The sequence below is a fragment of the Plectropomus leopardus genome, chromosome 2, assembly GCF_026936395.1.
Source record: "Plectropomus leopardus strain MGB_pleo_1.0 chromosome 2, ASM2693639v1, whole genome shotgun sequence".
Classification (NCBI taxonomy): Eukaryota; Metazoa; Chordata; class Actinopteri; order Perciformes; family Serranidae; genus Plectropomus; species Plectropomus leopardus.
In genome coordinates, this window is record NC_142177.1 from 18,623,057 (window position 1) to 18,646,062 (window position 23,006).

Below are 23,006 nucleotides of genomic sequence, written 5' to 3' on the forward strand. Positions count from 1 at the left end.
CTTGCACGCAATTTCCTCCAATATTACATGTGCAAATACGCACTTACACTAAAGGCAGTTCAGTCTAAAATGGGGTGCAATTTTGGAAGGTTTTTGTTCATGTTAAAAACTCTGTATTTTTCACCTGATTATGTAATTTACAAATTACATCAAGACATGTAAAATTATATTATTGGCCAAACTCTTTTTTTTTTACTTAACTAATTTAATAACAAAATTCTTCAATAATAATTGGTGGTGAGTTTTGCTTTCTGCACAGTAGTCATCTGAGGTTTACTGTTAATCAAGTTATTTACGAGTACACTTTTAAAATAGAAGAAAATTAAACTGTGCCTGTAAACAAAGTCTTGTGCCATCTATAAGAGCCACTGATTAATGAGCCCTGCCCAATAACATTAAAATACAGAGGAGCACTGTTCATTGCCATAACCATCTGGTTATTTTCTGCAACATCCTCGATGCTCACAAACGCACTCATCTACGTCATGTGCTCCCAGAGCAGCGAGCCGACCTTCAGGGATTAGGCCTGTTTTCAGGGAGAAAAGTGTTTTTGCACCTGTGGTGTGATTTTAGAGCTGCCTTCCCCTCAACAGAGGGGTGAGGGCAAAACTGTCAGGGGTCACACATGAAAAGAGAACCTGGTTTCCAGGCTAAAGGTCCACAGTGCTATTAACAGAGCCACCTGCCCAGCTGAACTCTCACTAAAGGGGGGAACAGTGAGAAAGTGTCCTCTGACAGTGAAAAACTCTCTGAGATGTTCAAGCACTCAGGCAGAGGTTATAAACTCAATTTACAATGTGACCACTTATCACCCATTATCACAGTGGCCTTGGAGCTATTACGGTCATCCAAATATTATTGTAGTCCTGAACTGAGAGTGATCTGTTGTCAGGAAATCTGCCTCGAGGATTTCAAAATGTAACAGGACAGAAAAAAAAACATATCAAGTGAAAAAACTCCTCCGGAGGCAGCCGGAGGACTGTGGAGTTGTGTGTGCCGTGGTTGTTGTTTCTCTCTTCCTCTGTTAATGAATGCAGAGGTGATGTGTTTGTCTGAGGAAGAGAGCAGAGGGGAAGCCTGATTTCCACTTCATTTTATCTGTGCCCCACAGCCCCTGCCAGTCAGCCCCCTGTGCGCTCGCATGCCGGGGTCCCACAGGAAGCAGCACTCCATGAAGGGCAAAGGTCAGGGAAGGAGGGAAAGCCACTCGTCCTTTCATTCCCCACCATACCAACAAATCAACACAGTGACTTCAACTTCACTAGTGAATTTAACTGCCTTATAATAATAATAATTATAATTATTATTATTACTGAATAATATATTATTACTGAATAATAATGAAGTAAAAAGACATCGTAAAAGATTAAGTCACGATACAATATCATTTCAGTTTTCAAAGGTTTGTGATATCCTGAATATTACCAAATATTGCAGTTTATAATTTTTTTCTACTTCAAATAATGTCCTCAAAGGAAAACTTTGTCAACATCTGTTTTATCCAATGAGGTTTTAGTCTATTAATATGACTTCAGCTATTTTTTTTGCACTAAACTGTATCTCATGGACTGAAGAAATATTTTATCATTTTATTAGGCAACCAATTTGTATTTGCATTAATAAACATTCAAATATATATTTAAAAAAAAAAAGATTTTTGCTGCTAAATATTGCAATACTGTGCTGTATTGATTTGTTCCCCCATCCCTATTTCAGTTTTATGTACAATTATGTATACTGTTTATGTCGACAATAAGCATGGTTCAAAATTAGCACCAGCCAAAATGCTGGTAAAATATGAAAGTGGTTCATAGATTTGCTTCACTCACCAGACAAAAACAATGGTAAAATTTTGAAAACCCACAAGCCACAGTGGCAGGTGGACAAAAAAGTGAATTTCCAACTCCGACTATAAGACTGCAATCACATGATTCAATGTTGTGTACACAGATGTTATTTTGGATGAATCTCCTTTTATGGATTAGGACTTTAAAAGCATGCTTCTTTATATATTGTGAGAATTATTTTTAAAAGCTTTTAATAAGTCTTATAAAAATAAAAAATTACAATACCAATATTTATGGTGTAATAGAAACTAGAAAATTGTGCATGTGATATAAATAATTTACTGTTTGGACAGTAAATCTAAAAGCAGATGAGACACAATTTTAAAAAGTTGCATTAGGTTTATTGATCCATAACAAATTAAAAACAAAGTTAATGAAAAACAATTTGCATAATCATATAATATATTAAAAAGAAAAGCAAACGAGGAACACATCTGTCCAGCAGAATCAGCTTCATAAAAATAATAGAAATGTCATTTTTAGCATAATTCAGTGTGTTTTCTATTTTGGGGAAGCATGAACACAAAATATAAATTGAGCTACAAAAACTAGAGCAAAGCAAAATCACCAAAAATAAAGATTGAGGAGTAACTGGAGCAAACGCCTTAAAGTTGTATATTAATAAAAAGGGAATCTTCTCTGATTTCAAGTATCTCCTGTCAGACAAAATACAGATATGCCTGTATAAAATAAAAACATCTCATACATGTCCTGCATGCATGCTTCATTGTAATTTTCCATTCATAACTTGTTGCCTAGTTGCATCTATTACAATTATCTGACTGACATCCATATGTCCAACATTAATTAAAAGTTGATGAATCCATGGGAGTGTTTGTTAAGGAGCAAGTCATTGTAATGCCTCCCCATGAAAAAAAAATCAGTTCTGCAGGAAATCAACGAACTCACATTAAATACTCGGGTGAGGAGGGGTTGTCACTGGTGGACCCAGTTTCGTGGTAACAGTTTGCACCGGACAGTTTCTCGCATTTTTGTTTGTATGCATCCCTCTCCCGCATCAGTCTGTTAAGTTCATGTTTCAGCTGCTCGACCTGTGACACCAGGCTCGTCTTCTCGTGCTCCAAAACGTGTTTCTGCTGGACGCGCTTGTAACGGCAGGACTGTGCGTAACCTCTGTTTTTCAGGGTCCGGCGCTTCTGCTTCAGACGCATCACTTCGTCCTTGCTGAGGCCTCTGAGAAGCCGGTTGAGCTCTCTGACGGACATGGACACCAGCTGGTCGTCTGAGAAGTGGTTCTCGGCGTTGGTGCGCCTGTCGTGGCGGCTGTGCTGCTGGTGGTGCGCCCCGAGGACCTGCTGGTCCTCCGGCGACTCAGGGGACGCGCACCCGACGTCTTCTTTAAGATAGGGGTCTTGGCAGTGGCTGGTGGGAATGCCTTGCATGTCGGGGTGACCCGGGAGTCCCGGGTAGTGCTGAACAGGCTCGCTGAGGTGTCCGTACCCTTCGTATTCAGCTTGGAAAGGTGGCGGATGGTGGCCGTGCGGCACAGATGGATGTCCCTGCTGCGCCGTAACGCCGATTAGGGCATCCATCGCGTCCTCGGGTGTCAGCCCGAAAGCTTGAGGGTACATTTGCTGAGGGTAACCCCCGTTGTTGGGTATCCAGAACTGGTTACCGCCGGCGTTATTTCTCTGCTCGTTTAAATTGAGGTTTGGTGATGAGGGTACCGAGTTGCAAGGTGTGCTGCCAGGGGTGGACGAGACAGAGTCCGGTCTCTGGAGCTGGCTGCACGGCCCGATGAAGGAGCGGTCCAATCCCTGCATCGCCTCCTTCTTAACGCCGAACTTCATCAAGTCGAAGTCGCTGACGAAATCCATGGGGTTTTTCTGCAGTCCCAAATGTGAATGCGCCTCAGCGGTCATATTAAATGGCAAGCTGGTCTCTTCAAAGAGCTCCAGAAGTCCAAAGCTATTTCATACAGTCAGTGAAAGCGCGCTTACTTTCAAAAAAATGGCAGTAATTCCAAACTTTGATTTTAGCTCAGACGGGAAAAACATGCGTGCGTAAAAGCCTCCCACCTCTTCAAACTCGGCACAAACTACTGATTCCGCACCGCGCAGCCTGTTTGGCTTCAGTCGACACACACAAAGAGATCCGGTGATGCCAGAGGACTGGACGCACCTCTGCCTGCTCAGGAGAAGCGCACTTTCTTCATAAAGCTGCATTGGCATGATGTCACGCCTTCCAGGCTACACCTCCGCGCGCTTCTCCAATGAAAACACGCAGCGGAGGGAGATTTGCATAAAAGCCTCTACGAGTCTGTCCCCACGAGCTGTTCTTGATGATCATTTGACCAAAACCTATAAATGTCTGCACAGCGGAACATTACCTCCTGCAATGTGTTTTTTTCTTGTTTGTCCTCCATTTTACATTTAGGCCTGTTTATCCCACAGGAGAGTTGAGATTTATCACAGTGTGTATGAGGCCGAGTCACACAACCACACATATCCAGGCGGTATTTTGTTTTTCAAGCAATAAAACATATGGGGTCACTCATGCCTACTGCAAAAAGAATATATGCATATAATTGAATATAATTTCTTTCAGCCTTAATTTGATTTATATTTTATCTGATTTTGTGGTGGTTTATACATCTTGGCACAACTGCCTAATTTCACCCCCATTACAAAAAGGAGGCTGCAAGATTGTGCATTTGACATTATTACGGTCTGTAGTTAGCACACAGGAAAACACTGACATCCTGTGGCCACTACTCAGCACTGCAAAAGTCCTAATATCAGCATCCACGCTTGGCTCAAAACCATCACAGGCTTGTATGAGAACAACAAGGAGCAATTGTATTTCTGTGGCCAGAAATCTGAAGCTCACATTTCAACAAATTGAGTGTTTGTTCACTCATTGGATGTCAGCAAAACATTAATTCTGTCAGATCAATTCAGATGAAAACATGTTATAAATGATCATCATATCACAGGGCTTTCCAGCTATTTCTTTGTTCTGTGTGGTTTTTAATTATATGATTTTTGCCTTTTTGATTTGCTCTGTTTTTGTGGTCATACTGAGACTCTATCACTCCTTTTTCGACATTTAAGATACTAGGCATTGTAGTGGAATCTGTGGGAGAGCGCTTAACTTATTTTAGTTCACAGATACAGCCCAATTTGATGTCATGTAAGATGGACCAGTATCACCATTGCATAATAACCTATAATTGATAACACTTTAAAAATTGCCCCTTTGTTTTTGTGTAAGTGCATTTTGAAAATGTTCATCCATTTACAAAACAGACTATGCACACCCTGAGACGTCCTTAGAAAAATAAGCACATTTTCAACAATATGTCAGGTTTTCCACATTCAGTCATTCGACAAGTCACTGTCATTGTATCTTTTTTTTATAAAATGCATTTCCACTCCTGTGTAGTAAATCTGACAGAAAGTGGAAGCTATTGAGAAAGCAGGTAAAGTTATCCCCTGCCTCACAAACCATTTACAAATCTAAAGTTTTGGCTGTGCATTAGCAATAGGGTTTAAACAATATTGTTTTAAGATATGAGTCTGATAAAGATTCTTTTGTGCTGAAGCTGACTGATTGACAATATTTTGCAAAATTATCAATATCTTTGAATATGACCACAAGTATTTGTTGTTTTTACAGAGAGAGTGGAAAGCCTTTGGAAAAGTATTTTACATGAGTACTCACTGTTTAAATTGCTCCTGAAACCAAAAACCACTTATCCTTCACAAGTGCATCAATATTATGTGTACAAAGTCACCCAGAGGGCCGGATAGGACCCTCGTATGCTTGACACCCCTGCCTCAGACACTTGCTGATTTTACAGTAGGTTGGCCCTAAGCCCGGACAGCCAGAGGAGGGCAAAGCATCCCACCAGAAATCATGAGCCCCCTGACAACAACTCAACAACATCCCTGACATAATAAAAGCCTGGCATGATCCAGCATGTGCTGTCTGATCCAGGGATGTCACCACTAGCAGTGTCCAGAGGTGACAAGGCTATACAGGATATCAAAGGGTTAAGTGCTGATCCTGCCCCGAGGTGACCCTCTCAGGCAGTGCTTACTCCAAAGATAGTGAAAGCTTCACTGACAAGATAGAGGACTCAAGCCAAAACCAATAGGCAGTGCTGTCCAAGAACGCAGAGGCATTGTTTCACTCAGTGTTAGCTGCTGGGAATAAAGGAAAAGAGGAGACAGGGTGACTGAGCAAGGACTGTTCAGGGACACATATTAGGATCTCTGTCAGCACGGCAGGGTGACAGTATGCGGTATGCTAATGACAGGATGCTTAACAGTAAGTGCACATCACCAGCAGACACTCAGATCATATTTCGCCACAAAAACACATGCAGTAAAACAGTCACACCTCCTTAACAACACTTAATCTCTGCACACCATCACAGCACCAGCAGCTCTTGGAATCAAGCCTTCACCTTATTTGCATCTGAAAAATGACACTATTAAGCGGACATGGATATTAATTTGCGTTTAAATTCTGTGTGCCAACCCACCTACAAACTCCACCAATCATGTAGCTTCTTAAACGTTTGGACGAAATGCAGTTGGGGTTTATGTCTGCCAATTCTATCAGAGTAGGCAGGATTTATTTGCTGCCTGAGATGCTGGAAAGCAGAAATGCTTTCACATCCCAAGGCCCACTTTACACGTCCTGTGCTGCCATCGATTACAAAACAGATGCAGAAACCACTTATAATAGAAGACAAGCACTGTCACTAGTGTGTTTTTTCCTGGTTTTCTGTTGCCAGACAACCAAATGACACTCTTTAAAATGCAACCTGACTCAAGTTGATCCAATGCTAAGAGGCTGACACACAGCAGTGTGTCTTCTGGGAAGCTGTTACATCTATAGACACATCAGATAACACTGAGTTTTGTTTTGTTTAATACCATGAAGGCAATTAGCAAAGGTTTATTATGTGTATATCGACAGTCATTCACTTGTTCTCCAAAAATACAAAAAAGTGACTACTGGAGAAATCAAAGATGTCTAAAGTGCAATCAGAACAGACTGGTAACAGCTTCATTCTTAAGAAACGATAAGAGAAAACACAGGACAGTGTTTCTGTTTATGGAATCCTGAGAGAAATGTACGAGGCCTACGTCTTCTTTCTGTATACACAACATCTTTCCCACATGGCAATTGGGGTTCTGTGTGTTTCAATCACTATTATGTAAACACAAACGGCCATAACTGAGCATTAGCTTCACTTACCGTCTAGTCCACAGATAACAAACATGGAGCGAACAAGTAGTATCAGGAGGAGAGCGATGGCCAGACAACATAAAGGAGAAGTGATGATTGCTGGAGAACAACTCAGGTATGAATAAAGAATAAAGACAGGAGGGGGTATTAAATGTTTATGGTCAGGCTTAAAGGGGATTTGAGGTTTAGGGTTAAATGATTTGAATTCTATTTCAAGGTTGAGACTTCACGATGGAAAACTGATCAAGGACCGACGCTACCACCTGCGCACATATCCGAACTGCTTTGTGGCACAGGAACTGATAGACTGGCTTGTGAGCCATAAGGAAGCTCCAGACCGAGCGACAGCTGTCCGCCTCATGCAGCACCTCATGGACCATGACATCGTTCACCACGGTAAGAAGGAGGCAAAAAACAGGTTTCACCAAGGGGACATTGGGAGACCTTATGTGCAGCTGAAAACTAGAATTATCGCCTGGCGGTTGTATATCTCTGCAAACCAGTTAAGTTTCACTTTACTTCCATGTCTGTCCAGAGTCATATGTAGCCATGACAGCAGACAACGCTTCAAATATGAATATTTCTGCTAAGAAGTTACAAAATCTAAAATATGGATGCTTCACACTCATTTTACCCCCGGCAATAAAAAGGATCTGAACAATCAGCATAGTTTAAAGGTGGACACCCAAGATCAGCATCAGCACTTCAGTATCTGACCGAATGTCTCCCCCACTCTGTTCCTGCTTTAATGGCCATTAAAACATTTTTGCAGAGTATTATGATGTCAAAGTGAAGTGAAGCTTTTGGATATAGAAATTCATCACATTTTTATTTAAACCTCTTAGACAATTGCATTTTTGTCATAGTTAGCCTATGATTTTTTTGATTTATGACTAAAAACATGTTTTGTGATGTCACAGTGGCCTCTAATAGTTCATCATTGAGTACAAGTGAATGTTTGTGCCAAATTTGAAGAAATTCCTTCAAGGCTTCCTTGAGACATTGTGTTCACGAAAATGAGACATATATGCGCACAGTGACCTTTAAACTTTGACCACTAAAGTCAAATCAATTCATTCTTGAGTCCATGTGGACGTTTGTGCCTAATTTAAAGAAATTCCCTCAGGGTGTCCTAAAGATATCACATTCACAAGGATGGGACAGACAACTCACCACCTGGCTATCACTGGCACAGAGGCATAAAAATGTTATCATTGCTTTATTTCGAGACAAACTGAATTTCTTATTTGAAACCGTCTGTTGCCTTTTCTTAGTCTGTGATAAGAGGTCAGTATTGAAGGATGCCAAATTGCTCTACCGTTTTCGCAAGGATGATGGAACATTTCCCTTCAACACGGAGGTGAAAATCTTCATGCGAGGACAACGACTCTATGAACAGTAAGAGCTGCTGTTTGTTTTGTGGACTCTCATGTGTGACCTTTAAGTGTAGCTACTGTCAACCATTATAGTCATGATCTCATACGCATGATGTCTTTTTCTTCAGACTCATAGGGGACAAGAACTCCATTCTGCAGCTAAGAGAGGAGAATGGTGTTGCATATCAGCGCTCCTTCCCTGGATGCCAGTTAATTGACTGGCTCCTTCAGAACGGAGAGGCAGAGAGCCGGCGTCGGGGACTGGAGCTGTGCCGTGCATTGCAGGAGCATGGCATCATTCAGCACGGTGAGGCGAGTCCTCATTTGCTCCTTTGATGTACCTCACCAGGAGTGAGCGTGCTGTCAGTGGCTGCTGGCAGTGGGTGGCCAACGGGGACTTTTGCAGTATAAAGCATGTAACATTCAATATTTTTATGTGAAAAATACTACAAGATCTCAAACATGTTGTTTTCTGCTCTTTCTCTCCCACACACTCCCACCACTAGTGGCAAAGAAGCATGATTTCTTTGACAGTGGACTCCTCTATCAGTTCTGCATCAATTTTCGCCGCAGACGCCGCCTATCTGAACTGTTAAATGAAAACGAGCAAGACGACAATGAAGGTGTGGCAGTGTCCACGCAGGAGGACAACCACCCTGATAGTCCGTTTGTTCTGCGCAAAAGCCCAGTTCAGGAGGGCAACAGTGTTTTCCAGTCTGGTAAAACATAATTCTGCCTTTTTTACACTTCATACACTTTGCTGTCAATGCTACTTATTGCATGATAATTCATCTTCTTCTTAAATTACACTGGGGTCAGATAAAGATCTGAAACAGCTTACCAGCGGGCGTCGAGGCAGCTTAAATTCCCTTCAGCTTCACTCTACTGGATGTCCACCTTTGGTCCAGCTGTCTTCAACTTCAGCGGTGCGATGCAATCCTAAATCAGGCAAGTGTGTAATTAATATTCATGGGACAAATATGCCCAAATGTCTTCAAAGTAAAAATAGTGACTATTGACATTTTAACACTTTTACAGTGCTTAGAAGACATTTTACATGTGAAGAATTGCTGGCACCTGGTGCACCTTTCATCAAGAAAGTGTTGACGGTGAGTTACTATAATGACTTAATCAAGGCTATTTAAGAGGTAGCATTTATTGCATCTCGAGTATTTTAACAGCATCCATTCAGTATGACCTGAACAGCCCTACAAATTCTAAAAGTGGATAACTAAAGCATTTTTCAGTGATGCCAGTCAGGGACAAAACTAAAATACCTATTTATAATTGAAACTTACTTGCAGTGTGCTTTTGCCCAAAAGTTTTGTGATGTCCACACAAAATCACTCCTGTATATTTACCATTTAAAGCCTGGGTCTTCAACAGGAGGTCTGTGGCCCCCACAGGGGCCTCAGAGTAAAAGCTGCTTTATGATTCAAGTATTAATTTATTATACCCCGCCAAAAAAAAATTCAAAATGAGTCACATAAACATTAATCCAAAAAAGAAATTGTCTTATTCATAAAACCCATTTCATTTACCGTATACAACATTAACTGAATCTTTGTGCAATCATGTGAGCTAGCTACTGCTATCACTGGCAGTATTTTTTATGCACATATTGGCCAATTTGCGGTATTATTATTCCAAGTGTATGCACATTGTTGTGAGCCACAATGATGAACTGTTTTGTAACTTTTCAAGCAAGAGACTACTGTCCACCTTGGAAACGGTAAGAGGGTGAAGCAAATGCACCGAGCCATGCTACAACTGCTGCTGACTTAGCAGCTACATGCAATCAGAGAATCATCTCAAGCGCAACTCAAATTCATAAGTTAATATGTGGAAGGGGGTCTCTGCTCTGTCTCTCTTGCAGCTAAGGGGTCCAAAAAGCAAAACAAAGAATTAACTCATACCCCATCATAGTTTACATTAGACTGAACACATTCCTGAAATGATCATTTTTCCACATGGACTTATGTAGTTGTATCTCACCAAGACTAAATCATAAATATACCATTTAATTTTAACAAAATAAATGTGTTTTCTTACCCTCCTGCCATCACAGGTGATAGGAGATGCCCTGGGCTGGGGTTTTGTTGTCAGAGGCATGGCTCCCTGCTATGTGCAGGCTGTTGACCCTGAAAGCCCTGCAGCGTCTGCTGGAGTTAAGGTATATAAGAAAATGGCAATTTAACCTCAAAAAGGGGTCTCTGAAAACAGCAAATATTTGACTCTGAGACAAAAATGACACATATGTGCCTACATTATTTCCTTTAGGTGCGGCAGTTTGTGTGCCAGGTGAACGGACAGTGTGTTCTCTACCTGAACTACATGATGGTCTCCAGACTGGTGGTGATGGGGCCTCGCATTGTTGTACTGGAAGTTATGGAACCACTGGAATGAAACCAACTGTCTATAAATCTCTGACACAGATACATTTTCTGGAACTTTGTAAAATGTAGCCTATTTGTTCTTTAAATGATACACGAGTAGGGTTCAAGAAGTCAGTTAATGAAATTGGTTACCTGGGTAACAGCAAGAGTACATTGACTACAATACAAAAAGCTGCTGTGTTTTCATGAACCTGAATTCCTGAGTAATAAAAAAATAAAACATTGTCCTAAATAAAAACACAATTAATACTAACTTTTGGCCCTCCAGCCCCTGCCCAACTCCCCGCTACGACTTCCGTCTTTTTGTGGTCGCCATTTTGGATTGAGAGTTGGCTCACTTAGAGCAGATAGCGGTAGCTAACAGGCTGGCCTGACAACCAGTGATAGTACAAGACTCACCCAGAGGACACTTGGTAGTCCTGGCAGTCATCTTTTTTTGAAGTATACTGTTTTCATTAGATGTGCACCACCCCGCCCCGCCTCTAGTTCCTCCAGCTAGCTGGGAGCTGCATCAAAGCAGATGTGACTGCTAACTAGCTAGCTGAGTTAGCTAGCTGTGGAGCATCAGCACCGGCTTTGAGGAGAGCGACCACACCACCATCCATCTGCCCGACCAGCCTGTTAACTTGCTCATTAGCGATTTATGTTGTGAGGCGCCCAGTGTGAAGCGAGCCCCCAGACGTATCACAAGGTGAGTGAAACGTATCGCTTGAGTTCGTCAGTGAAAATGAAAATAATAATAACAATGCTAACCGGCTATACAACGCTAGCTTTAATGCTAACGGTAAGTAACCAAGCCGACATGAGCGGGCAACACAGCTAATGTTGGCTAACGTTAGCACACAAAGCTACAAACGTGTACTTCGAAACATCTGATTTCCCAAATCTCTGCACACAGGGGCGGAGGAAAAGTCACAGGTCTGCTCTGTTTCGCTGTGTCTGACCGTGACAGCTCGTATCAGTAATGAAAGCTAACTTAAAGCATGCCCGCTAAAGCAGTGCTGGGCCCTTGAAGGCACTGAAATACTGAAAACTGATCATTCTGCCATCATATATAAATATGATGCCAGTGATTCACAGATTGGAGACGTGTTAAAAGGGTGTGCCGCCTGTTTATGAAGTCAGTCATTATATGATGGCCATTGATTGAACTGTAGTGGTATTTTTAATGCTCATTGAATAACTACCTTGCTGCAAGTTGACTTAAAATTAGATTTACCTCAAACTAATAGGCAGTATATTTTCTGTTTGTTAGGAGACATGTATCAACTTCCAGTGAATAACCTAACAAGAATCAGGAGGGCAAGGAAACAGGTGAAAAAAGCACTTGGAGACATTGGACTGGAGTTCTGCAAGGAGGCTGCAGAGGTGAGGTTATTTTAATTGGGTGTGAGTAGAAACATGGATTAAGACACATGTCTCATTACATGGTTGCCATGGTCATGGAAAACCAGGAAATGTTATGGATTGTCACAATGACACTGCAGGCCTGGAGAAGTTATATATATATATATATATATATATATATATATATATATATATATATATATATATATATATATATATATATATGATATTTTTTTTTTGGAGGGGGGGGGCTTTAATTCAGTATAGCTAAACAGTGGGGTGAAAGTATGGGGATGATACACATTAAAAGGGCCGCAGGCTGGAATCAGACCCAGGCAGCTGCAAAGATCTCAGCTTATATGGGGTGAAGACACTACCTGTTGAGCTACAGGTCACCATGCAAATGTATTTTCTGCAGCTGTAAACCTAACATAACCCCAATATGTATCAATATGCAACAACATTTTATTTACTGTCACATATGTTTCTTCAAGTTCTCAGAGTGTTCTGTCCTCATCTTTTCACAGGAGTTCAAAGAGTTTTGCCCGAATGAGCAATTTGTGAAGGGCAGTCTTTGCCTCGATATCTGCGCATGGGATCCATCATATTCTAAAACACAGGTAAATCTTACTTTTGTGCCCAAGGCCTCTTCAAATCCATATGCATAAATTGTCGTATATGCCATTGACACTTAATGCCATTGTTTTTCCTTGATGTCTTTCAGGAGTACAGATCAAAGCCATTTTGCTGCACAGAGTGCCCCTTTTCTTCCAAGTACTACTCAGGCTACAAGAATCACTTCCGCAATGTGCACAGGAAAATCTTTGAGAGTAAAATTCTGCTCAACTGTCCATACTGCGCATTCATTGCAAGCAAGAGAACTTTGGAGACACATGTTAAAATATTCCACATACCCAGTGCAGCACGGCAGAATTATGGGAACGCACAGGCAGCAGCATTGGGAAAGAACAAGGACAAAGCGTATCTTGGCAGACCGGGTGATGGAGTGGAGAAAGCAATGTACTTTTGCAAAAAATGCACCTTCCGGGACACACTCTACAATGTTGTGAGAAGACATATTTACAGGGAACATTTTCAGCATATTGTGTCACCATATCTTGGTATGGTTTCTGAATCATCTGTCAAAAATGGTGCTAATTCTGTCAATGGCAACAACATCCTCTGTAAACGCTGCCAGTTTTCCACTCGTAGCTATGAGGCTCTAGTGCAGCATGTTATAGAGTACCACGAGCGCATTGGTGCTCAAGTAACCACCATGATTGGACACGCTAATATAGTTGTCTCCAGGCCTCAGTCCCTGCCAGTACCTGCCCAGAAGGCCCCTCTAATGATGAGCAGGGGACACACACTTAGACCCGACCAAATAGCGCAACCAGTAATTGGCTACTTAAAGCCAGTGCCCCCCACTGTTAAAAGTCAGGCCTCCATCACAGCCAGTCAGGTGCACGTCACAGGTCCTGTCAACACTGTGGCTGAAAATAATGCTGCTGGTGTAAATACAGCACAGACACAGAAGTGGAAGATATGTACAGTTTGCAATGAGCTCTTTCCTGAAAACCTCTACAATGCTCATTTCGAGAACGCACACAAGGCAAAGAAAGTGTGGGCTCTAGCCAAGTACATCATGAAAATCCACAATTTCACCAGCAAGTGTTTGCTTTGCAACCGCTATCTACCCAGTGATACGCTGCTAAACCACATGCTGATCCATGGGCTCACCTGTCCACAGTGCCACGCTACTTTCCACAATGTTGAGAAAATGATAGAGCATGTGGCTCAGACTCATCCTGATGACTTTGTTGGACCACCAGGCGCATCACCTCTGACCTTTGACCTCACCGTCAAACAAGATAAGTCCACTAATGTGCAGCTTGTCGTGCTCACCTTTAACATGAAGGAGTCTGTCAACGGTCAAGATCAGTCTGCAGCCACTCAGAATAGCATTCCATCTCTGGTCAAAGTCACCGCTCCCAGAATGATTGAAAAGAAAGGTGAACCACTTGGTAGAGGTCTCCCCGCTCAAGCTCACAAGCCCGAGGTCGGGAAGACTCTATGTCCGCTGTGTTTCACCATCCTCAAAGGCCCCATCTCTGATGCTTTATCCATGCATCTGAGGGAGCGACACCAAGTGCTCCAAACAATGCATCCTGTTGAAAAAAAGATGACATACAAGTGCATTCATTGCTTGGGAGTGTATACCAGTAACATGGTGGCCTCCACAATCACTCTGCATCTTGTGCAATGCAGGGCTGTTGGTAGAAACCAGGCAGGCCAAGGTTTCAAGTCTCCCCTGACTCTCAACTCATCCGGAGCGGGCTTCCTCAAGAGGCAGCCACCAACACAGGCCACGTCCAACCCCAAGAAGCTAAAACTGAGCAAGGAATCAAAGATTTCCTCAGCAAGCATTGGATATCCGTCTGATGGCCTTGCTCTGGATCCCAGAAGCTATGAGCACAAGACTTATGAAGCCAGGAAAAATTTCCTGACGGCCTACTTCAATCGGCGGCCATACCTTTCTCCTCAGGAAGAGGACAAGCTGTCAGCAAGCCTGTGGCTGTGGAAATCTGACATCGCTAGTCACTTTGCAAACAAGCGGAGGATGTGTGAGAGAGCATGTGAGACCAAGAAGCTGTCTGTGCTGCTCGGCTTTGACATGCACGCTCTGAAGAAGGTTAAGCATGACTTGATCTTTGAGGAGAGCAAGTCTATTGGCACCTCAGTGGGGAGATCTGTAGGCTTCAAGTCTGGTACTCCAACCACAGACCTAAACAAGCAGGTTGAGACACTAAACTGTACCTTGAAACTCAGCACATGCACAGAGACTATTTCCATTGACTCAGACAGTGAACCAGAAACAGAGGAAAAACCTACTGAGAACGGAAATATTGACTCAAAGCAAGATGAGAATGTAGAGTCTAAGGAGGAGGTAAACCTGACGGAAGAGCCAGTAAACCTGACGGAAGAGCTGGTAAACCTTACAGATGAGCTGGTAAACCTTACGGATGAGCCGGTAAACCTTACAGAAGAACCTGTAAACCTTACAGAAGAGACAGAACCTCTGAACACAGATGAACCAAAACCTTTGAACACTGACAAGCCCTCCAAAGAGGAGAGCTCTTTGCAAGATGGGGAAGCAAATGCTTGCATGACTCTCTGTTAGTGTTCATACTTAGCAGTGTGCCTTGGTTGAGAAGCGGTGTGTAAATTAAGACAAAGGAAAAACACGTCTACAGATGGTTACAAATCACAAATATTTGGTCAAATGGCATGGGTGACTAAAACTATTCAATTCCAGATATTTACCCTGTTACCAGTGTCTGAAAGAAGGAAAAAAATGTTACATCATAGTGCATAAATAAATGGCATATGTAAGTGACATTGTATATATATAGCCTTTGTTCTTTGTTAGTTTCTTCATACACTATGTGTTATTCACCTTTAACTGTCACAGGATTTATGAAATTATTACAGCAACTTCCCCACTTCCATAGTTTTTTTTCCCCCCTCGACTGTGACAAAGAACTGTATCATATTGTCATTTCACATTTAGAATGTGTAGGATATGCTAATTGCTTATGTACATGTTTTAATAAATATGTTTGTTAAATAAAAAAGTTCTGATCTTTTTTCCCCGTACACCAAACACAGTCTGTGACGATTATCTTTTGGGTTAGGTCATACGAAAACAACTATTTTAAAAACATGTACAGATCAAAGCAAAGCTTTAAAAGTTTAACTTTGTCAGAAAAAAATCTGAAATTTGTCTTAAATCCCAGGAAATCAACTGTTTCATATAAATACCAAAACAAAAAACAAAATGTAATCAACGGAATCATACAACAAAAGCTACAAATCTGTTCTTAGGAAGAGGTTTTAATGTAATTGGTGTCTAATCGCTACAGAAAAGTAAAATCTCACTTAATAGGTGCAGTTAGAGGAAGAAATAAAAAAAGTTCTGCAAATACATACTTTTGTAAAGGTAAATTTATAAATGGATGTTGACAATTGGTCACACATTACTGATTTTTTTTATTCATCACATCAAGCATTAAGGTGTAAAAAGTATACATGATTAAAATAACCTTTTCTTTTTTTTCACCAGAGGTTTAGGAATAGTAAAAACTGCAAACCTTTTTACAAGCTAAGGGACTCCATTAAGTTCATTTAAAATTAAAATAATCAAAATATGTCCAGCTTTTGTCTGTCACATTTTTAATTAAAATGCCATCTTTTTTTCAGTGTGACAATGAAGCGACACAGGCAGGTCTTGAGCACGACCATGTGGATTTTATAGATATGAAATGTACACAGATGGATTTGATTGACATACATGACTGGCTTTCCCCAAAGACTTTTCAACTTGAAAACTTTTCTCAAAAGGACTTTGTTTATGGATTTGTCATGAACAATAGCAAAGATAACTTTCTGTTTAATGACATTCAATCCCTGAAAAATTGTATCTACACAAATCCAAGTATATGAAGGTGAAACCAAGGTTCAGTGTGTTTCATAATGATTTTCTTTCTTGTGTGAAAGCCCTTAAATGCATGTTAATGCATGTGAATATAAGTTATAACAAAAGCCCTGGCCTTCAATTTAATTTTATTATCATTTCATTTCTTTATAATATATATTTATACATTTGATACCCCCAACTTCTTGTCTAGTTTAATTTGTTTCTTGTCTGTGTTGTTTGCACCTATTCGTAATGATCTAATCCTAGATTTCAAAGCCATGTTGTTTATACAGTACTGTGCAAACGTCTTAGGCAACCCAAAGCTTTATTATTTAAGCAATGCCATTATGATCATAGATATTAATCTTCAGTAGTCTCTTTACTAAAATACATCCAGATCATACAGGAAATATGTACAGTTGTAGCCAGTTTCCAGTGAGTCAGACTGTCACAAATTGTGTATGTAATGCTCAACAAAGAAAGGGATAAAGACCAGTCAAGGAAACATAACAAAAGGTAGCTCAAACGATCAACATTGAGCTTTTGGACTCTAAAGGCAACCTGGTGTAAATACACCAGAAGATTAATATTGTAAATCTCATGATGTCTGCCCATGAGAGTTTGAGACATGCTAAGTAGAAAGGGAGGTCAGACTAAATACCTGCAACTGATGAAGTTGTTAAATTCTGAAATATTTGTGTTTTTAATACTATATACATATTTCCTGCATGTTCTGGTTGTAATTTATCAAAAAGAGAACTGAAAAATAAATCTGTATGATCACTATAACCGTGCTAAAATAACAAAATTTAGGGTGCCCTTAGAGTTTTGCATGATACTGTACATTCATTACACAAAACAGTACCTAGAAAAAAACGTTCATGTGCGTAGACTGTATATAAACTATCACTGTGTAATATGTGCTTTATAATTTAAGTACTTCTATTTAGAAGTATATAATACTCTTTATATACAGTCTCTGTTGACATGCTTTTTTAAATGATTTTGCTTTCATTTCACGGGCCCCTTAATTTCCGGTCTATTTCGGACGCTGATTGGCGCAGCGGCAGTGGGAGGCGGGACTTCTGGCTGGTACAGTAGCAGAATTGGCCAACCGCCAGCGAGCATCACAGTCCAGGCCACAGAGTGCAGCTGCAATGATGTCCATATTGTGTCTGCCTTCGCAGCTACAGCTTATAATAACTCAATAGCTGCACTTTCAAAGTCGGAAATAACCTCCCAGCAGTTGTAAGTATGACTGTCAGTAATTATTACCTCATATCCGTCCCGTGGATGTAGTTTGTAGTCGGTTTTGAAGCGTTTCCTATGGACTGTTTATAAGCAGCTAGTTAGCATAGAAAGCTAAAACTGAGTATCTACGTGACTTGTAGCCAGAGCTGTCAGGTGTGGCAGGTTGGCAGCTAAATGCACATATCTGGCTTCTTATTCGTCGTGTAATGATGTAATGCTACTTAGTTGATATTTATATATATAGTTGATATTTAGCTATTGTTTGTCAACTCGTGCTTATTTTCAATTGCTTGCTAACGTTACAATGTTATTCTCACCATGTCAGTTATCCATTAGTTTTCATTCATTACTGTAAATCTGTCAGCAGATTACTGAAACGTGAGGTGAACATTTTACACATTACTATTGTTATGCGCTAATGCAGTGCAAATACCTTAAATCAACGTGCAGTGTAACTGTATGCCTCAGCAACGATGATGTAACTCACAGACTTTGTGTTTTCTGTGATGGTTTACACAACTCAGGCAAGTTTCCTGGAGGATTTTAATGCCCTACAGAAATTCAAGGGATGGTCCTCTTTTTTTTTTTTATTTTGAAGTGGGGTTGTATGAGGTACTTATCCATATTCAGTGTAACAGATACAGAAGATAACAGTCTGCACGTCTCCAGTTTGGAGAAGCAGGCTGGAAGGCATTGAAGCTAATCAATGTACTGCTGTGGAGGCTGTCCGTATTTTAGCCACCTATAAAAACACCCACCTAAAAAACTCAATGAAGTGTACATTATATTGAGAGCACTTCACCTGCTTTCTTTAATGTCAGCCAGTGTTTTTCAACAGAAAAATGAAGGCATTATATCGCTCTCTTTAAAGCCAGACTCCATTGACAAAAATCATAATTTCAGCTCCCTCAACACAGGAGCTGCTGGTCTACTGCTGCCTTGTACACTAAATTTGTGTGTGTTATTGTGTAACTTTTGCATTGAAAATGATTAGTGCAGATTCACCAAAGTCTCACTAACATTAACTAACTGACTGATGGAAGCAGCAGTAGACCAGCAGCTCGGTGGTCAGCGAGCTGAAATGACTGTTTTTTGTCAGTAGAATCTGGTGTCTTTGCTGAAAGCATAGAAAACAGCTTCCCTGTCAGAATGGTCTATCAGACGGAAAGGTAAAGAAGTGTAAATGTTCTCAATGTAGCGTTAAACTGATAATGATTTTTTTAGGTGGCTGAAATATGTTTTGTTGTCGATCCCCACCTAAGGCAGTACATTGCTTAGCTTCTGTGTCTGACTCCAACCTGCTTCTCCAAACTGGGGCCAACTGACATCTACTGTATGCAATATACTGACTATGAAAAAGTACTCCAGACAACCCCACTTCAAAGAATCTGAACTATCCCTTTAATGGAAACCAATGGATGCTAAAAGACAGGAAAAAGGTGTTTGCTTACAGGAAATAATGCAACCTTTTCCCCTCCTGTATGCTTCCAGGCTTTTATTGCTGGCTGATACACAAGGAGAAGAAGCTCTGATGTGAGAGACTTGCTGTGAGGATGACAGGAGAAACCATGGGGTCTGATTAGGCTTGCGGTGTGTTGGAGGTTCACAGTGTGGAAATAATGTCGTACAGTAACAGAGAGCTGGTGGAGTTCTTCATAAGCTACAAGCTGTCGCAGAGGAACCACCCAGCGTCTCTGCTGAGGCCAGAGGATGCTGGTGGAAGGACTGAAGGAGACAAGGCCAACTCAGCTGCCAGTAATGGCTTGCTGGTTAACAGCAGGAATGGAGGCGGCCAGCCGGGGACATCTACATCCCCACATGGGGACATTGAGGCTGTAAAGGCAGCTCTTCGGGACTCAGCAGATGAGTTTGAACTGCGTTTCATGCAAGCGTTCAGTGACCTTTCCTCACAGATTGACATCACTCCTGACACGGCCTACCACAGCTTTAAGAGCGTAATGGACGAGGTGTTCAAGGATGGAGTCAACTGGGGACGTGTAGTGGGCCTGTTTTCCTTTGGAGGTGTGCTGTGTGTGGAATGTGTAGAGAGGGATATGAGCGAGCTGGTTTCCCGCATCGCAGACTGGATGACCATGTACCTGGATGAGCACATCGATCCATGGATCCAAAGCCAAGGAGGATGGGTGAGTCAGCAGGGGATGAAGTCAGCGTGCAGCTTTATTAATGGAACTGTGGCTGTGTTTGGTACAGTGGCCCTCAGGGTCAAAATACTACTTTTTTTTTTTTTGAAAAGGCCTAAATATAGTATATGATATGTCAACATTTCAGTAAACACACCATTTCATGAAACATAACATTTCACAAAATTCATATTTCATAAAACAAAACCCACATTTCAGAAAACAAAATTCCACAAAACTCAACATTTCACAAAACACATTTCAGAAAACACCCCATAGTTTGTGTTTTGTGAAATGTGGTTGTGTGTTGAGAGCCTTAGTCTCGGGATGTGTTGACCCGATACAGATCTGTATCACCTTTAGTTCTATGCAACGAGGTATACAGACTTTAAATGTGGGGGGAAAAGAGCACACGGTACCGGGTATTGGCATATATCAACAGGTGAGATATTGGAATTATCTGGATTGAAAAAAGACTGTGTGACTGTGTGCAAAGTGCATGTTTTACTGCCTTGCACTTTGCAAGAAAAAAACACTAAAAACACTGCAAATCTGCTTTTTGACCATAGATTACTGGCTGCCTACAGGCTTTAAAGGTGGCTCTGAAAAAAGCTTGATTTTCATGGAGGATGGCAGATTACATTATTATTTATTTATTACATTATTTCTTGCAACATCTGAAAAGTACTGATGCCTTGATATTATCCACTACACACCAGTTCAAAAATATAACACTTGCATTTTATGTTAGAGTTTTGCTTCACTGTAAACTTAAAAAATAAACAAACATTTGTATTTTAAATATGAACATATTTTTCTTTCTTTGTAAGTAATATATTGACAGTATATATTATATCTTCGTTTAAATGAAAGTAACAATTCCTCCGATTACAAACAAAAAATGTGAATTAGTTTAACTGTAGAAAAAGATTACAATACATGTGTGCATAAACACATAGTGTATACAACCTATATGTAGATACCCGTATACTGTATACAAACATACATACATATTTAGAATATAATTAAAGTTAGTACTATTAATTTATGTACTACATGCACCAAAGGCAAAGATGCACATGTATAAAATGATTGTCTGATATACTGCAGTTTCATAGGTAACTACTTTCATATTAGAAAAAGCATTTTTTATGTGCTAAAGTAACAATATTTTTGGCAACAGTTGTACATTTTCAAAGTATTGCTTTATTGTGGATAGAAAGAGATGCAGATATTGTCTTATAACAAAATGTTCTCTTCTTTGTCTGGATGAATGTTTGATTCCAGGACTGCTTTGCTGAGATTTTTGGGGAGGGCAGCGCTGCCGAAGCGAGGAGATCTCAGGAGCGTCTGAGAAGATGGCTGCTAGTTGGAGTGGTGGTACTTATGGGAGTGCTGGTTGGTGTAGTCATGGCCAAGAATCACTGAAGGTGCTGCATCTCATCCATCATGGCACACCCTGTGTAATGCTACGCCAAGAAAATAAAATAGTTGATGTTTACAAAATGCCCAGTCTGCTTGTGCACTGACAGGATGTGGTTTGGCGGTGAAAGCAGTTTGTGGGAGCATCCATAATATGTAGCTTGGTGAGCTGTTACACTCCTCACCCTGCTTTGTCCTGTGTTTTTTTATTTCTTTTAACACACAGTGGAGATTTTCATTTGTTAAAGGGTGTTAATCTCTTGACTGGAAGTGCTTTAAATGATCCCGATAAGCTAAGAGACAGTGAAAAATATTCGATTGGTTTGATGAGACTGCTTATTTTTTTATTTTTTCCTTTGTGTGTTATCCAAGGACCAAGTTTTATAACTTACAAACTGACAGAGAAAATAAGTTATACTTCTTTTTCACTGTGTAATGCTCAGATCATTTTGTTGGCTGTACTGGAGTTTTAGGCATGCTTCAAAAAATAAATATATTTATGTTTTTCTTGTGTCTTGTTTCATAGATTGTCTCAAACAACCAGTGTCACACTATACACACACACATATGTACAGTGTACTGTCAAGCTTAGCCCTGACTCCAACATGCTGTAATGTGCAAAATATCTCTCATAGGACTGCCATAGCACTGTCGAACGCTCCTGTTAAAAAAATGTATTACATAAGGAAACCTCTTAATTGCTGCTTACATCTCAGATTTATTAAAATGTGTAGGATTAAATTAAAGAAAATCTCAACTCAGTTTGAATATCAGGCTAAAAATACAATATTCTTAGCACAAAGTTTTCTGGGTTTTATGTGCAAAGGAAACATTTATATCTAATAAATACAACATTTTATCAGCAGCACATGCAGCATCAAGAATCATTTGCGAGATGTAACACAATGTTGAAATTGTCTGAAATATGGATGCTTTTAGCACATATGAAGAGTATTGCCTACACACTGAAAAGTGGTTACTGAGCTCATATACTGTATATTATGTATTTTTCATGATCATATATGTATGTCATCATCAAGACAATACCAAAAGCTTTACCCAAAATATTTCTCAATGTGCAGAATCTCATTTTACAACAAGGGTTTTGTTTTATAATCTTGATTAAATTCTGTTGATGTCATAGTCAAAAATAGAACTTTGCCACTTTTACAAAATTATTGGAGCTTTCTACAATTTCTATTCAGCTCAATGTCATCAATATAACCCCAACAATGTACATGAACCACACACACACAAACACACACACACACACAGAGTGTGTTTTATCTCTAAACTGCAGTGTGTAGAGTTTTACATCCTGTGTCAGTTGGCGAGAAACTGGAGCTGCAGTGTTGTGCTCTGACCTTCAGGTGGTGTACATGTACCACATGTTTCAAAAGGAGTATACATTTAGCTGTGGTGGTTTCATTTAGTGCGAATTTATTTGTGGCTGTAGATATGACAGAGATGTGTTGACATGCATTCTGCTAGTCAAAAATGCATCTGTTTCCTCCTTCAGGAAGGCT

At 40.5% G+C, this 23,006-nt stretch overlaps 4 protein-coding genes across 4 annotated transcripts; 3 read left to right on the forward strand and 1 right to left on the reverse strand.

Moving 5' to 3' along the window:
* Nucleotides 1-2,166: 2,166 nt before the first annotated feature.
* mafbb (v-maf avian musculoaponeurotic fibrosarcoma oncogene homolog Bb) lies at nucleotides 2,167-4,001 on the reverse strand. Its single transcript, XM_042503422.2, has one exon. The coding sequence runs from the start codon at nucleotides 3,728-3,730 to the stop codon at nucleotides 2,753-2,755; it is 978 nt and encodes a 325-aa protein (XP_042359356.1). The 5' UTR covers nucleotides 3,731-4,001; the 3' UTR covers nucleotides 2,167-2,752.
* A 3,033-nt stretch (nucleotides 4,002-7,034) lies between these two features.
* Nucleotides 7,035-11,066, forward strand: LOC121955443 (DEP domain-containing mTOR-interacting protein). Its single transcript, XM_088087066.1, has 9 exons — nucleotides 7,035-7,185; nucleotides 7,288-7,466; nucleotides 8,345-8,468; nucleotides 8,575-8,753; nucleotides 8,953-9,165; nucleotides 9,266-9,394; nucleotides 9,485-9,555; nucleotides 10,515-10,619; nucleotides 10,727-11,066. The coding sequence occupies exons 1-9, from the start codon at nucleotides 7,103-7,105 to the stop codon at nucleotides 10,850-10,852; spliced, it is 1,209 nt and encodes a 402-aa protein (XP_087943192.1). The 5' UTR covers nucleotides 7,035-7,102; the 3' UTR covers nucleotides 10,853-11,066.
* A 102-nt stretch (nucleotides 11,067-11,168) lies between these two features.
* On the forward strand, nucleotides 11,169-15,824 carry adnpa (activity dependent neuroprotector homeobox a). The gene is made up of 4 exons (XM_042503399.2): nucleotides 11,169-11,533; nucleotides 12,098-12,210; nucleotides 12,717-12,809; nucleotides 12,914-15,824. The coding sequence occupies exons 2-4, from the start codon at nucleotides 12,103-12,105 to the stop codon at nucleotides 15,368-15,370; spliced, it is 2,658 nt and encodes an 885-aa protein (XP_042359333.1). The 5' UTR covers nucleotides 11,169-11,533; nucleotides 12,098-12,102; the 3' UTR covers nucleotides 15,371-15,824.
* Nucleotides 15,825-17,780: 1,956 nt separating this feature from the next.
* On the forward strand, nucleotides 17,781-21,987 carry LOC121955462 (bcl-2-like protein 1). Its single transcript, XM_042503435.2, has 3 exons — nucleotides 17,781-17,914; nucleotides 19,409-20,061; nucleotides 21,346-21,987. The coding sequence occupies exons 2-3, from the start codon at nucleotides 19,537-19,539 to the stop codon at nucleotides 21,484-21,486; spliced, it is 666 nt and encodes a 221-aa protein (XP_042359369.1). The 5' UTR covers nucleotides 17,781-17,914; nucleotides 19,409-19,536; the 3' UTR covers nucleotides 21,487-21,987.
* Nucleotides 21,988-23,006: the final 1,019 nt, after the last annotated feature.